This window comes from Eleutherodactylus coqui, chromosome 13, assembly GCF_035609145.1.
Source record: "Eleutherodactylus coqui strain aEleCoq1 chromosome 13, aEleCoq1.hap1, whole genome shotgun sequence".
NCBI classification, from domain to species: Eukaryota; Metazoa; Chordata; class Amphibia; order Anura; family Eleutherodactylidae; genus Eleutherodactylus; species Eleutherodactylus coqui.
In genome coordinates, this window is record NC_089849.1 from 89,262,933 (window position 1) to 89,277,820 (window position 14,888).

Sequence of the window (14,888 nt, forward strand, 5' to 3'; positions counted from 1 at the left end):
AGAAGGGAAGTATCCCTCGAATTTGTGAGCAAAAATTTCTTGCACACGCTAATGCCACAGGGTTCGGATCAGGCATTTGTAATGGCAAATGATTCCTCGCAAATTCGAAAGCCTAATGGCGGTTGTGCCTGCAACACATTTGTCTTATGCCGGAACCGAACGGCCCCCTCATTGACTATAATAGGGGTCTTTTCGATTTCCGGCAAACAATCTAGCATCTTGCCGGAATTTCCGGAGCAAAATAGCGCTGCTTGCAACGCTATTTTGTCCTGTTCTCTTGCGTAAAGCAGCGTTGCTGATGTGAACCAACCCTTAGTGTGCTTTGGATTGGAATGTAGCATTTCAGACTGATATCGCATCGATCTGTGATTCTACACCAGAGAAAATTTGGCAAACCGTTTCTTCGAGTGCGAATTCCGCTAAGGACATTCTGTTTCCGTGAGTTAAAATTTGGTGAATGGATTTACATTTCCGCAAACCTCTATTCGGTGAATGTTCGTTCCCAGTGGGCGTCAGAGAGGTTTTAGTGTGGGGTTGCAGCTTTGCAATAGACCTTGGCAAATGTCATTCTATTGGTAAACAATGGATGCGGCTGTAGAATGTAATATGTGGGTGCCATCCATGGTCTACTTGTATCAGTTTATGCACCATTTTTGGGTGATGTCATTGATAATGTTCTTTTACCTTTTGATTTTTGGCTACAGGCAAACACTGCGGGCCTGGAGCGGAAGATCATCACAGGCCTTCTCATGTAGAGAGGAGGCCACGACATCATGCCCCCCACCTGAGGCATTTGTGAAGGAACCCCCGGTAGGTATAAGCGTGGCACAACCAGTTGCTGCCTAGCTCTTCATAGCTGTCCGGAATTATCTAGCTGGCTTTTTCCTTGCAGCAGAAGAGCCACCATTTTTTTCCGAACGCGGCAGTTTCTGTCCCCCCAAAGCCTCTGTAAGTTCCTCACAGCCGCTGGTGGAGGAGCCTAATGTGGTGGTGTTGGAGACTACACCTCGCTCTATGCCTGGTAAGGGTTGTATCTCCCTTAAGACCAGTTTTAGATGAGCGTATTGTTACTTCAGACTCATTAAGCAGTGATCATACCTCTGTAAATGCAGAGAAACAATCATCGCAGGGACTGCCTGTTGGACAACCACACCGACAGGTCATCCCATGCAAAAGGGCTTTAACATTTCGTAATATGGGTCCGTATTACGGAACGCGTTACCAATGACATTTCAGCAAAAAAGCAATTACGGAGTTAAAATACGCTCGTCTGAAACTGAAAAAAACAATTCTCACTTCACAGTTTTCGTTTGTGCTCCATTCTTGGAACTGAGAAACGGCAAGAAACACATCCGTTTCTTTCCCCATTGAATTCTATGTGGTTCCAAAAAAACATGCAAAGCAAACTTGAAGTCTTCTATTTCTGCGCTATTTTAAAATCAATGGGGAAAAAGTACTTGCATTTCTCTACTTTAGAAATTGCACAGAGATGGAAACCTTGAACTCAGTCTGATCACAAGTAAGCATTCTCTCTAGTAAGGGCCCTTTTTCACGGACCAATCATCGTTCAGATTCCAGCTGGACTTGGAACGCTGATCGTTAATGCATGCAGTGACTGAACGGCAACTTGTTCGGTTATGGGTTTTTTGTCCACTTTCTGCACGCATAAAAACTAAAGCATAATCATCATGTATGAATGCCTACACGGCACAATCTGTCGGGCGCAGATGTCAGACAGGCCGTCGCTGCGATGATCATTCCCGTTGTTTCACACAGCTGGTACCGGCTTTTACACTGAATGATGTCTTATCTTGTAAAAAGGGTCCTTACTGTGAATGGAGGAGGGCGAGCAGAAGCAATGTAACCACAGGAGCAAGTATAGTTAGGACAACGGACTACTTATATATCTCACAGCTGTACAAGGGCTTACCTCTGCCAAGAGGCCAGCATTCTTGGAAGCCACCCAGTGTGCACACTAAGGGATGTCTCACACGGATGAATTTCAGTTGCGGAATCCGCAATCACTGTCTCCGTGGAGTATGTGCAGCAAGACGCGGGGATTGAAAGGCATGAACTTTTGATTTTTCCTTCACATTAGCAGATACGAATTGCATATTACACAAGCGGAGAAAAAAAATCACAGCATGCACTATTTTGCTGCGGACAGCCTACATTGAAATCAATGAAAGCCGTCCAACCCGCAGCGTATCATGGCTAGCTGCCACAGTTCATCCGCATTACAGAAAATTCAGGTACGCAGGGTAACCGGCTGGGCCCACGGCAGGAATCTGCTGTGGGCCTCCTGCATGCAGAATCTGATCCCACTGTGTGAACGCGGCCTAAGGCCGATTTTACATGTCCTAGAGAATTGCACGAATGTCGCACAAATATGTACCCCATTCTTTTGAATGGGGTCATACACATGAGCGAATTTTTTTTCCTGCAGGAAAAAAGTCCCAGAATGGCTATCTTTGGGCGTGCACTCGCATCGCCATTTGTTCTTCATGAGGCCGGCACAGCATTGCACGGCTTGTGAGGTGCGCACGAATGTAATGCGAGTTTAACCTTTGAAAACAATGGCAAGCACTCCCTGATCTTGGCGATCTTAGACGCAGTGGAGGATCGCTACTTTCCTGAAGTGACACAAGGCGGTTTTAACACAAAACACATCTCGCATCTGTGGGGACATCGTACGTTGGCGAGCGCTATATTGGGCCGAGTTTCACGGGCCGATATCACACTCAGCAATGGAAAATTAGCCTAAAGGAGTGCAGCATGCAAAAACAGCTGAGGAATCCTTCCAGGAACTCACAGAGCGCACAACACCGAGAAGTGAGAAATATGATGAGCGTCCAATCCTGTGATCTTGGTCTTCATTACAACGGTGATGGATTCAAGGCACATCTAGGTTGTAGAACCCCCTCCCCTCCAAACTTAACTGCAGAGGTTACTTTTGTGTTCTGTTTTACTGAATGAATGCCATTTATTGAACCTCTAGAGCGCTGGGACCTTTTCTGTTAATTCTGTGTATTTCTATACATACACACTCTCTCCGTCTTTGGATGTCCCGAAAGGACGAGGAGTTACGGTTAAGAGGGAAATAACACTTATCTCAATGGAAACCCGGATTAAGGTGTGGCAGCCATCCTTGTGGAGGATAAGCTGTTCACACCAGATGAGTCCTCTTCCATGTATTTTTGTGAATCTTTGGAACTCTGCCCCTGTTTCTCTTGTTATCCCATGGTACTTGATAGAGAAGGCTCCTTGCCCCTGAGCTTCAAGTCCTCCACTTCCTATACTGCAGGTCCTTGCAGCGGACGGTGCCAAGCATCCTTTCCAGCAGCAGCATAACTTGGTTGATGATCCGTTCCTTCTGAGAAGTTGGATGCTGATATAGGTAGTCTAGAATGTCCTAATCCTGCAGGTCCATTAGCTGCACTAGAAGGTACGGTCTCCCAGAGTCCCAGTAAAACCAGTGTTACATTTTATACTTAAAGTTGTACAGTTTTAAAAATAGTTTTAAGAAGTTATGTGTTTTTTTTAATAAAACTTTTAAAACTGACTGTGTTTGTGTTGTTTTATTTATTGTGGGGCTTTCTGGGGAATGTAGGACACAAGCATTGGGCATATGGGTTTAAATGGAACCAGGCATAGGACAAGCATTGTATACACCACCTATCATTTCAGCCTGCCATGACACTGTACCAGCACTGTTGGAATCTGTTCTATATTGCATCATCACAGGCACGGCAAACCTCAAGGGGCTGGACAGGTATGATCTCTTGTGCTTCTTCACGCCACTCTCCATACTTGATTTGCAAAGTGCCCACATTTTTGTTATCAAGCATTGCAGGCGGGAAGTATGACAGCGCCATAAGAAGTTGTGCAAGACACAACAGGCCAGCACTACCTTGCCTAATTTTTCTGAAAGGAGATTGATTGTGGTGTGAAAAAAGCGGCATCGATTGGCCAAAATGCCAGAAGCCTTCTCCACCACACCTTCTGATCCAATAGTCGTTGAGGGAAAGGTTTTATCAAATGTGTCTGGAGTGGAAAGACCTCATCTCCAATGAACACAACATTCTAATTTGCTTTGATCTCTGCTTTGCTTGGTAGACCTAGTCTGTCTGTTTGCAAACGCTCCAAAACACTGCCATCCGATACTTGTCCGTTTTTGCCAACATCTACCATCAGAAATCTGTAGTTAGCATTCACAAGGATTAGGAAGATTATACTTATGTAGCATGATCCTGAGTTTGCAGGCTGAGAGATCCGGACATGTTAGCCATCAAGGCCCACCTTCCAGTTGGGAAATTGCCACCGACGATCAAAGTCCTCTGCAGTAATCTTCCATTTCTTTAAGTCTTTGGGAACTGTAGAAAAAGCAAAAAAAGATTGGTTACAAGAATGAACACAGCAGTGAAGCGCAAAGCACACAAGGAGGGATATTTATCAAGCCTTTTGCGCCACATTCTATTAGGCCTCTTTTACACAGGGCAATGTGCGTTGCACTCAAGATAGATTCTTGGGCACAACTCGTATCAGACAGCACACAGACACCCCATCCGTGTGCTGTGCCATTTGCGGGACACTGCACATTACATGCCTTGCTAGGACAAGGTCAGACAAGCGTTTTTTAAAAAATCCCCACCTCCTGAAAGTACTGGGCCTGATTGGCTGAGCGCTTAGCCATTGACTGACAGCTGAGCACTGCCTGTGATTGGATCACAGGCAGCGCTCAGCCATTCAATGAAGTCAGTCAATGGCTGAGCGCTGCCTGTGATTGGCTGAGTGCTCAGCCAATCAGACCCAGCACTTTCAGGAATCGGGGATTTTGTCCCCAGACTGCGTGCCAGGGACAAAGCGACTAGACGCGCCGGAGCAAGACTGCGTCAGACAGGTGATGTATATATATTTTTTACACCAGCTAAGGATGATTTTGAGGGAAGGGCTTTTATTTCAAGCCCTTCCCTGAAAATTCTGTGGGGGTTGCCTGCATCGTATTGAAAGCAATGAGCACAGAGCCATGGTCACGCGCATTTTGCTAATGCGTGAAGCGTTGTTTTTTTTTGCACACATAGGCACACAAAAAATAACTCTTGTCTGACTATGCCCCTATTGTGTGATACTTGCATGAAAATAGGACATGCAAAGATTTTTTCAATCTCAGAGCGTGGGTTCAAGTAAAAAAATTGCTTGTGTATATTAACCCATCCAAATGAATGGGGTTCACTTTCCGTGTGTGTTCTATCCATGTTGGACAGGACACAACTCGCATGAGTTTAGCAGACGTGTAAATATGTCCTCAAACTGCTATACAACTATGGAATTGTGCAAGACTTTGTGACTTTTTGGATTGTCCACCTTGGGCTAGCAAGTGTTCTTCAATCCAGATAAGTAACCACAACAACCTACCTTGAAATAATTGGCTTTCAGGCTTCTCACCATTGCATCACAAGTCTCAGGAATTATAACACTCGGAGAAGGAGCCAAGATGGTAGCTGAGAACTTTAGGTCTTGCAGGGATCTGCCAGGAGCCAAGAAGCATAAAGCAACCACCAACCACTGCTCTGCTGAGAGAGCTTCACACATAATGGTGTTCTGCTTCCCAATAAAGCAGAAAATGACTCCTCCGACATGCGCAAGCAATTCCTGAAATCCTCTGGGTTATTCTTGCGTATCCCCGTCAAAAACCCTATGTGTGACAAGCTGTCTCTTTGCTGCAGCCATTGTTTGCATCAAACTCTCAGCTGACGCTTATGTGGATGTTTGAGGAGTACTGCAACCTATTGCTGCAACAGGGAGGTAAGGTAACAGTATACACTGTGCTACATGGGGATCGAGTAACAGAAAGTACAACTGAGCAAACTCGCCTTTATAGTTTGAAGCGTTCACTCCTGCGAATGTTCTCTCAAAGAAGTGGCCACTACTTGCAGACGACCAAATGAAGTATTCCTCGTTGCGACACGTGGCACTCCACAGGCAATCGTAATGGCGAACGATCTCTTGAGGCTTTTCTGCAGTTCCTGTGGCTTGCATTATGACGTACTTCCAATTATTCAATGCTTTAACAGCCAATAGTAGAGCACTTTGTGGGCGGGTTAAAAACCTGCAGCCTATCAGAGCAGTTCATGTCACACGAAAATACACCCTGGCAAACAATCGCCCTCTCGAGTCTACGAATTACTGGATGATGGGTGCTTAAATGGAACGAAATTCACATGAGGAGCGATAATTTCTATGCCTGCAGAAAATGAACAATGAGCGAATGAATGATCATTCATCATTTACCATGTTTACACTCATTTTATCTATTTTTTGAAGACAACCGTTCCACGTAGAAGGGCCTTTACATAGGTTCTGGCAGGGGTCACTTTCCCTGCTCCCGTTTATTGTAGTCCCTGAAAGAGAAGTAGAAGACCTTCTTTGCAGTTCTTCTTTTCTGTCATCCTTAGGCCCAATGTACACAGACAAATTTTCATTGTGGAATCCTCATGGACGATCCGCAATTCAAGCTTCCATTGGGAGACATAGGTGTCCACAGCTTAATTAAAGCATGCAGATTTGTTTTGCTATCTTTTCTCCCTAGGGAGAGGACCTAGACGGGGAGTGAGGAGACTCAAAAGACCATTCATGCTCCTCTGGGTAATATGCAAATAAGGGAGATGAAACAATACTTCCACAGTGCCACCTATTGGAAGGCAGCATTCCTGCAAGTCAATGTTAGACTATACAAGCCTTGCAACATTGACCAGGAATTGAAAGCATCTGTATGTGCATGGGCTCTGACTTTGCTTTCAATTCCTGGTCATTGTTGCAAGGCTTGTATAAAGAGTCTAACATTGACTTTAGGTATTGCTGCCTTGCAGTTATTGTTTCATCTCCCTGATTCGTTTTGCGGAATTTCTGGTCTGGAAAACAAATCGCAGCACGCTCCATTTTGCTGCGGTTCTCGTTCGATTCACGGCCAGTCCCCAATTCAATTGGCCGCGGGCATGGTCATATTCTGCTTCGGGCTCCCGCATGCAGAATCCGACTCACCTGTAAACATGAGGCCTTATGGGGAACATTAATGCCTGCTCCCTCCAGTATAAAATGTCTGATAACCTGGAACAATAAATTGCTTTAATCTGCACAGCAGAACAATAGACTTTAGGCTTTGTGGCCCTTTAAGTAAAGGGTAAAAGCATAGCCGGCATATAGTCATGCAGGTCTCTTCTCATTTTGTATGCGTTATTCATGGTCCGTTTGACGTCAGAAATACTGTATAACAAACAATAGATTCTGCTTTTTCTCCCTCAGTAAGAGTTTGCTGCTAATGCATTGGAACTTCCCTGCATCACGACTCCGAGTTCTGCATCAGATCTGTGGCCTCGCATAATAAGCCATCTCTAGTTTAGAAGAGTTTAGATTTGATGTTGGCGTTGGAAGCCCGTGATCTAAATGGAACCTTATTACCAGGGATCATTGGCCGAGTACATCAACAATGTGAAACCTAATCATTGCCAGCTAGCGTCTGCTGCTTCTAACCTCCGAACAGCACCAACTTATTCCCATTTCCTATTCTTTTATTATAGAGAGCACAGTCATCCTGATCACTAATTGCCTCCATTGTCATGGTACTAGATCACAGACCACACTACATGTGTCCCATCCCAGTATCACTGACACAGGCAGAAAGCAAATATCCCCCTTCCACCAAAAAGTAATGTCATCCCATTACCTCCAGCACCCCTAACACCATGGCATATCGGTCACTATGCCTATGAGCCGAGATCACGTTTATATTTCATGGACTGGTTCAATGGAGGCGTCTGTATTCTTTACTCGTAGGGGAGTATTCCAGGAACCACCGGCTAATGTTCAAAGATAACTTGTATTTACAGTATATTTCTGCACTTCTTAAAACCTCTTTAACCCCTTAAGAACGTGTCCTCTCCTACTTTGTAAATTCAGGGGAACACAATGATTTTTGGGGATTTTCATCTCCACTTTTAAGCCCTTCAGTGGCAGGTTTATCATTACCATGTCATGCCTTACTGGGCAGGATTTTAAATGAGTCAATAATTCAATTAAAACCCCAGAAGATTTCAGATGACAGCTCAGTGCTCTGCACATTTCAGCACTTGAGCTGTCCACGGAAATCTTCCGGGGTTTAACTGCGTGGTCAGTGCAGCAAGCCCCGGAGATTTTCCGGGCGTGCCACTAAAGGGGTTAAAAAGCCAGAACATTTTACATTTTCTATCGACCTAGCGAAATGAGGGCTTGTTCGTTGTGTGGCAAGATGAAGTTTTTATAGGTTGCATTTTGGGGTACAAAGAATGTATTATATAACGGTTATTAGTTTTGGGTTAGGGTAAGAAAAAACACGTAAATTCTGCCACTGTTTTATTCTGTTTTTATGGAGCTGTGTCAGAGCTTGTTTGTTGCATGATAAGCTGTAGTTCTTGCTGGTATATATATATTTTGGTGTATATATGAATTTTAATCATGTTTATTGTGTTTTAAGTTGTGCAATATGAACAAAAATAGCATTTTGTAGGATAAAAAGTGGGTTCCATTTATTGTATGGGCCATTACGGATGAAGGAATATCAAGGCTTTTTCTTCATTCATTTTTTAGCAAAAAGAAAAATAAAGTGTGCAAAAGGTTTTTATTAATCATTTTTTGTAACTTATTTATGGCCAATTAATTTTTTAACCTGTTTCTATGTCCCTGTACTAGACTTGAATCTGTAAACCTCTGATCACTCAGATGATATACTGCAGTACTTCTGTAGTGCAGTGTATTATCTCTTTTCATTTGCAATACCAGTCATGGTACATATAAAGGCCGCTGTCAGGTGTCCGGTTGCCATAGTATCCCTTTGGTCCTCTGCAATTGGATGGCAGAGGGTCAATGATGTCACAGAATGTGCTCCTTCCCTCTGTTAACCATGTATATATTTTGCTGTCAATTTTGATCATGGCTTATAGGGGTTGATGGCCATAATCAAACTTATCACTGGTTCTAGCCATTGTAGCTGGACCCCAGCCGTTAGTTACAGCCAACCCCCACTGCTTATGATGCAGGCACAGATCCTGAGCCCCCCAGTATCCATATGCCTTACATGTATGTTATTTCCCAGGAATTGCTTCCCTCTCATGATGAACATGTTCAGCATGGGGCAGGAAGTGATTATAAAGAATAGTGCGATCGAAAAGGGGAAATCCACACAAAAGAGGTGAGAGAGGGGGAGACCCAAGGCAAATAAGTCGTTCACATACGAACGACTGTGACTTTACACCAGGCGACTTTAGATCAAACAGCGACTATTTTTAGATGAGCTGAAATAAAACAACTAGTAAGTAAATTATCGCCCATCAGCCTGTTGGCGGCCATACTTACCCAGAACAACTGTTGTTTGCATTTGCTCTTTCTAGTGATTATTTGGCCACCCTTAAAGGGGTTTATTATTGATGACCAATCCTCCTAAGTCACTAAGCTGCCTTCAGTGTGAACAGCACTGGAAGCAAATAGCGCTGACCATATTGCAGTGGCCCAGGTTGGTATTGCAGGCACCGCTGCCTTTGAATTCAATGGAAGTTGTGTCTGCAGTATCAATCCTGGCCTCTGCAATATGGACAGCGATATCTGCTGCCAGTGCTTTCCGCCCTGACGGTGATCCAGCAAACAGCTGATAAGCTGGCATCCCGAGCGGCAGACCCAAACCAATGGACTATTGATTACCTATTCTAAGGATAGGTCATCAATAGTAAAAGTCCCAGATAATCCCTCTATGGGCAGCAATTATATGAAAAATTGTTATATCAAGAAAAAAACTTCTATTCATTTTGCAGTATTGTAGTGCCAAGCGGTTGCTTGATCAGCCGGAATTCGCTCATTTGTTATCTCTGTCACATTATATTCGCTTGTGTAAACAGACATCTGCTAGTCATTTGCAATGGAGACAGAAGGAAAGACAATCTCAAAAGCTATTGTAACTCCAAAAGAAACCTAAAACAGTTATTGTTATATACAGTCTTTGTCAAAAAAAAAACAATCCCGCCCCTAGAAAAAGTTGTCATTTTACCGCAAAACTCGTCCTGCAGTTCCATCTCAGGCAGATCTGTAAATGATGAGAGTTGTGGTGATTAGATGGTCTTGTCACCGGAGGCCCTAAAAGTGGTTCCCCCCTTGGCCTATAAGAGGCTCTCAGAGGCTCCTTGTGTGTAGTGACCTCTTCTTCTGCTTGTGTAGAGCTTGTTGACCACTAGATGCCTCCACGACACAGAAGAGATGTCACCCCGTTACCAGAGTCTAAGAGGGGCGCATCATTGGGATGTGAGAAGCTGGATGGTCGTATCGATGAATTGTCCCCACCGGCCGTTCTGACCAGACTGATAAGAGTTGGTTAAACTGCTATTAATCCCATAGCTCCGCACATATGACAATAGTGGTTTAAATACATTACAAATAAAAAATAACCACAGCAATAAACATCTACTAAATACTGTAACTAACAACTTCATTCAGAGGGAAAGAAGACCCGGCCCGTGAGGGAGCAGAAAGGAGACAGTAGGTGAGGGTAAGAGGTGCTCATCTTGTAGTGGCAGCAGGGTTACTGTGAGTTGTAGGCTTGTCTTAAGAGGTGGGTTTTCTGGTCCTTTTTAAAGCTTTCCAAGCTGGTGGAGAGTCTGACATGTTGGAGATAGCGGGTTCCAGTGTATAGGTGAGAAATGATGGAGACAATGTTATGTGAGGCGCTCCCTAGGGGAGAGCAGAGGAGGAGGTCTTATGATGAACATGAGGGCAGGTATCAGAATATTAGGTTAGAGATGTATTGAAGGGAACAGATTGTGGACAGCCTTGTATGTCATTGATAATATTTTGAATTGAATTCTCTGGACAATGGGTAGCCAGCGAAGGGATTGGCAGAGGGGAGAGGCAGTGGAGTAAGGGGTCGGGGGGGTTTAACTGAGCAGCAGAGTTGAGGATGGATTGGCAGAGGCAAGTGCATTGGATGGGAGGCCACAGAGGAGGATGTTGCAGTACTTTAGATGAGAGATTATCGTATACACTAGCAGTTGTGTTGACTCAGGGTTGAGGAGAAATCAACCCAACAGATTTTTTAGGCTGGAGGTGGCTAGAGCTTATAAGTTTGGTTTGAAGTAGACTGCAGAGTCAAATGTAACACCAAGACAGTGGATTTTTGGGACTGGTAAAAGTATGCTGACATTGATTGTGATTAGAGATGAGCGAGTATACTCACTAAGGGTAACAACTCGAGCGAGTAGTGCCTTAGTTGAATATCTGCCCGCTCGTGTCTAAAGATTCGGGGGCCGGCGCGGGTGACAGGTGAGTTGCGGCAGTGAGCAGGGTGGAGCGGGGGGGGGGGGGAGAGAGTGAGAGAGAGATCTCCCCTCCGTTCCTCCCCGCTCCCTGCCCGCCGCTGGCCCCCGCATCTTTAGAGACGAGCGGGGGGATACTCGACTAAGGCACTACTCGCTCAAGTAGTTAGCCTTAGTGATTATACTCGCTCATCTCTAATTGTGATTAATAAGCCTTATGATGATGATGAGTAGAATTGGGGAAGAATGACTTTTACAGTTTCCTGACACCGATATGGCTTTATACGTCCTAGCTGCACGTGCTCTCCGGTCTACAGAATATGCTTTGTACACAGTGGGCTCTGGAGCTAAGCCTGCTCTATACATGGCAGGTATCAGCTGCAATTGTAGATAGCCCCCAGGACTGCCATGATTGTTTGCCTATTAAGATGTACTTGTGGCACATCTTTAATAGTAAGCTTATTAAAATATAGTATCATGCAATACCATAGAATTGCATTATACTTTATAAGCAATCAAATGCTCACAAGTTCAAGTCCCCTATGGGACTAAAAAAAAGTAAATAGAGTAAATTAATGACTTTTTACGTATTACAAAATATATTAAACGTTGAACTACGTCTTTTCACAGTTATTGCATAAAAAATAAAAAAATGGTATTGCTGTATCCAGTTTATTAAAATATCACATTATTAATTCCACATGAAAGAAAAGTAAGTACAGAATGCCAGAATTGCACTTTTTTGGTCATCCTGCTTCTAAGAAAAAAATGATTAAAAAGCAATCAGAGAATCATATATAAACCAAAGTAATACCAATAAATCTGCAGGTTGCCCTCACACAGCCCTATCTGCTGATACATAAAAAAAGTTATGGGGGTCAAAAGCTGGCAACAGAAAGCAATTAAATTTTTTATTTTTTTTAATTAGTACTGCATAAGAAAAAAACTTAATCAATTTGGTATTTCTCTAATCATACTGACCCACAGAATAAAGATAACATGTCACTTTTACTGCACTGTGAGTGTTGTAAAAACAGAATCCTCACCCCCAAAATGGTGTATTTGTGTTCTTTTTCCCCATTCCGCCCCACTTAGAAATTTTACCAATACATTATGATACATTAAATAGTGCCATTGAAAAATACAACTTGTCCTGCAAAAAAAAAGCCCCCGTATAGATATGTCACTGGAGCAATAAGAAAAATAATGATTTGGGGGAAATGGGAAATAGAAGAACTGCAGAATGCGACCTGGACACATGACCCTTGGTCATGAAAGGGTTAATACAGTATACTAAAATATGAGTTTTGGTCTTTCATATCCTCGAGTGCTGGTGTCTTTCCCTTTTTTGACGTGCATTATATTTACTCCTTTCCCCATCATCTCTAGCACAGCTCGACTATTCCTAAACCTGTAATGTGCAGCATGCTTCATCACTAATTAACAAATAGACAGCGCCCTGAGTCTGATGTAAATGAGAACAAGTGAAATGTGCATGTAACTCACCTGGTGTGACAGCAGTGTCTATCCCAGACACACCGTTACACCTCTAAGCCAGAGAAACTTCCATTTTATAAGCCAATGACTAATCCCCATCAGATCATCAAACTGGCGAGCGCTGGTATTCTTCAGAAGAAGCCATTGGGTCTTGGTTCTACAAAATAGAGACAGAGGAGAGGAATACACCCTGCTTCCCCAAAAATAAGCCCTAGGATGAGTTTTCTGGATTTTTGAGAATGATTGGAATATAATCCCTACTCCATAAATAAACCCTAGTTACACTTAATAAAAAAAAGTTTTCTTTAAATGGTGTCCAGGCAGCTATACATGTAAAAAAGCTACATCTTTTGGAGCAAAAATTAATGTAAGACCCTGTGTTATTTTGGGGGAAACAGGGCAATAGCCCTTCGGTCCTCTCACCATGCTGAGCATTCACATTCCCCACCTGGCAACTGCTACTTAGCCCTCTGTCGCCGCCACTGGTCATCTGATGTGCCCACTTCTGCATGCCGGGTGAGGGATGAGAATGCTCAGTATGGTGAGAAGAGTGGCCATGCAGGATAAAATCATATGCGGATCTGCAGCTGAAACAAAGTAAAAATCTGCACCATTGGTATGGATTTTGACTCGGTTTTTTAATACGGATTTTGCAGCGGATTTTTCATCTGCAGAAGATCCCTAGCATATCTGCTATGTGCGTACATACCCATAACGCTATAGGACATACATTTACATCCTGTAGCGTCGGGGTATGTATGAAGAGAGATCGCTCTGCAATCTCCCTCCATCCCTCCATACAATGTGGGTGCTGGCTGTTTCTTACAGCTGTCACTCACCAGCAACAGCTCCGATAAGCCACGCTGCTCCTCGGAGTTGTTAACCCTTTAAATGCCGCTATCAGGATTGACAGCAGCATTTACATTTCCTGGCCGATGTTCAGGGGTCCCGTACGGCCCCCGTGATGAGATCGCAGGGAGCCGTTCGGGTGTAATGACAGCCGGGGGCCTTCTAAAAGGCCCCAGGGCTATCATGGCAGAATACCTATCAAGCCATGCCCGTGGGGTGGCTTGATAGAATACCTGCCCGATCACAGTATCATGTACTGCAAAAAAAAAACTATCAGACATCTATGTTGATGGATAGAATAAAAGCTTTGCAAATTTTTAAAAGGGAGAAGGAAAAACCGAAAATAAAAAAGGGCCATTTTCTTAAGGGGTTAAAGATAGTTTTTCTTGGACATAAACTGTACTTTTGGTTTCCATAGCCAAGTACATTTCATCACGCACGGTCAGTTACTATGTAACCTATGTAATGTCTGTCATGTCTTCTTCAATCCTCTAGGCCGTCTATCTTTCTTCACATCTGGATCAGAAAATTTACATCGGGTGGAGAAAGTGAGCTGGGGCACCAGATATGCTATAACCATCTCATTCACCTGCAACCCTGACTACAGTATCATGGACCCAACCTGGTTGTAAAATTGGATCCTGAAACGAAAGAACCAGCCAAGAGTACACCACTTTACCATAGACCTGGGCACAGAACCTTGGATGAATGTACCACTTGATCTGCATTCTTAACCTAACATGGACATTATGAAGGCACAGATACTTCTTTATGGGTTTATCAATGCAAGTGATTCCTGGACAAATCTGAGAAACATTCCATGAGCCACATCTGGAAAGGATCCAGCATGGTCATAAAGTTGATTTTTCTTCTCAATTGTCATAACGATATTTTTGATTGTTAATCTAATTAATCTTGGAGAGAATCAATGGAAACCACTATGTCTATTTATTTTGAATCAGGTTTTAATTAATTGGGGAGGTGGGTGTATCCTCTACTGGAACAGGAGTGACCACAGACGTTAGCACACTGGAACTCAGGGTACTATGATGGTGCCATGTGATTCGTTAGATCCACCATTCCTTATTAATAATTAGATGCACCAAAGTACAACACTCCCATCCCAGACATCTACATAAAAAGACACATGTCCTTCAACTTGCTGGGGTTGTCGTTTTGCAATAATTCAAGTATGCATTGGGTTACAACTGC

At 43.6% G+C, this 14,888-nt stretch overlaps 1 protein-coding gene across 2 annotated transcripts in view; it reads left to right on the plus strand.

The window, feature by feature from the left end:
- The window catches only part of OGFOD3 (2-oxoglutarate and iron dependent oxygenase domain containing 3), a 94,521-nt gene extending 79,887 nt beyond the window's left edge, over window positions 1-14,634 (plus strand). For both annotated transcript variants that reach the window (XM_066588163.1, XM_066588164.1), the window contains one exon: window positions 14,172-14,634. In XM_066588163.1, the coding sequence (XP_066444260.1) occupies window positions 14,172-14,308 (137 nt within the window). In that variant the 3' untranslated portion in view covers window positions 14,309-14,634. The remainder of the gene's footprint in view (window positions 1-14,171) is intronic.
- The last annotated feature ends 254 nt before the right edge of the window (window positions 14,635-14,888 follow it).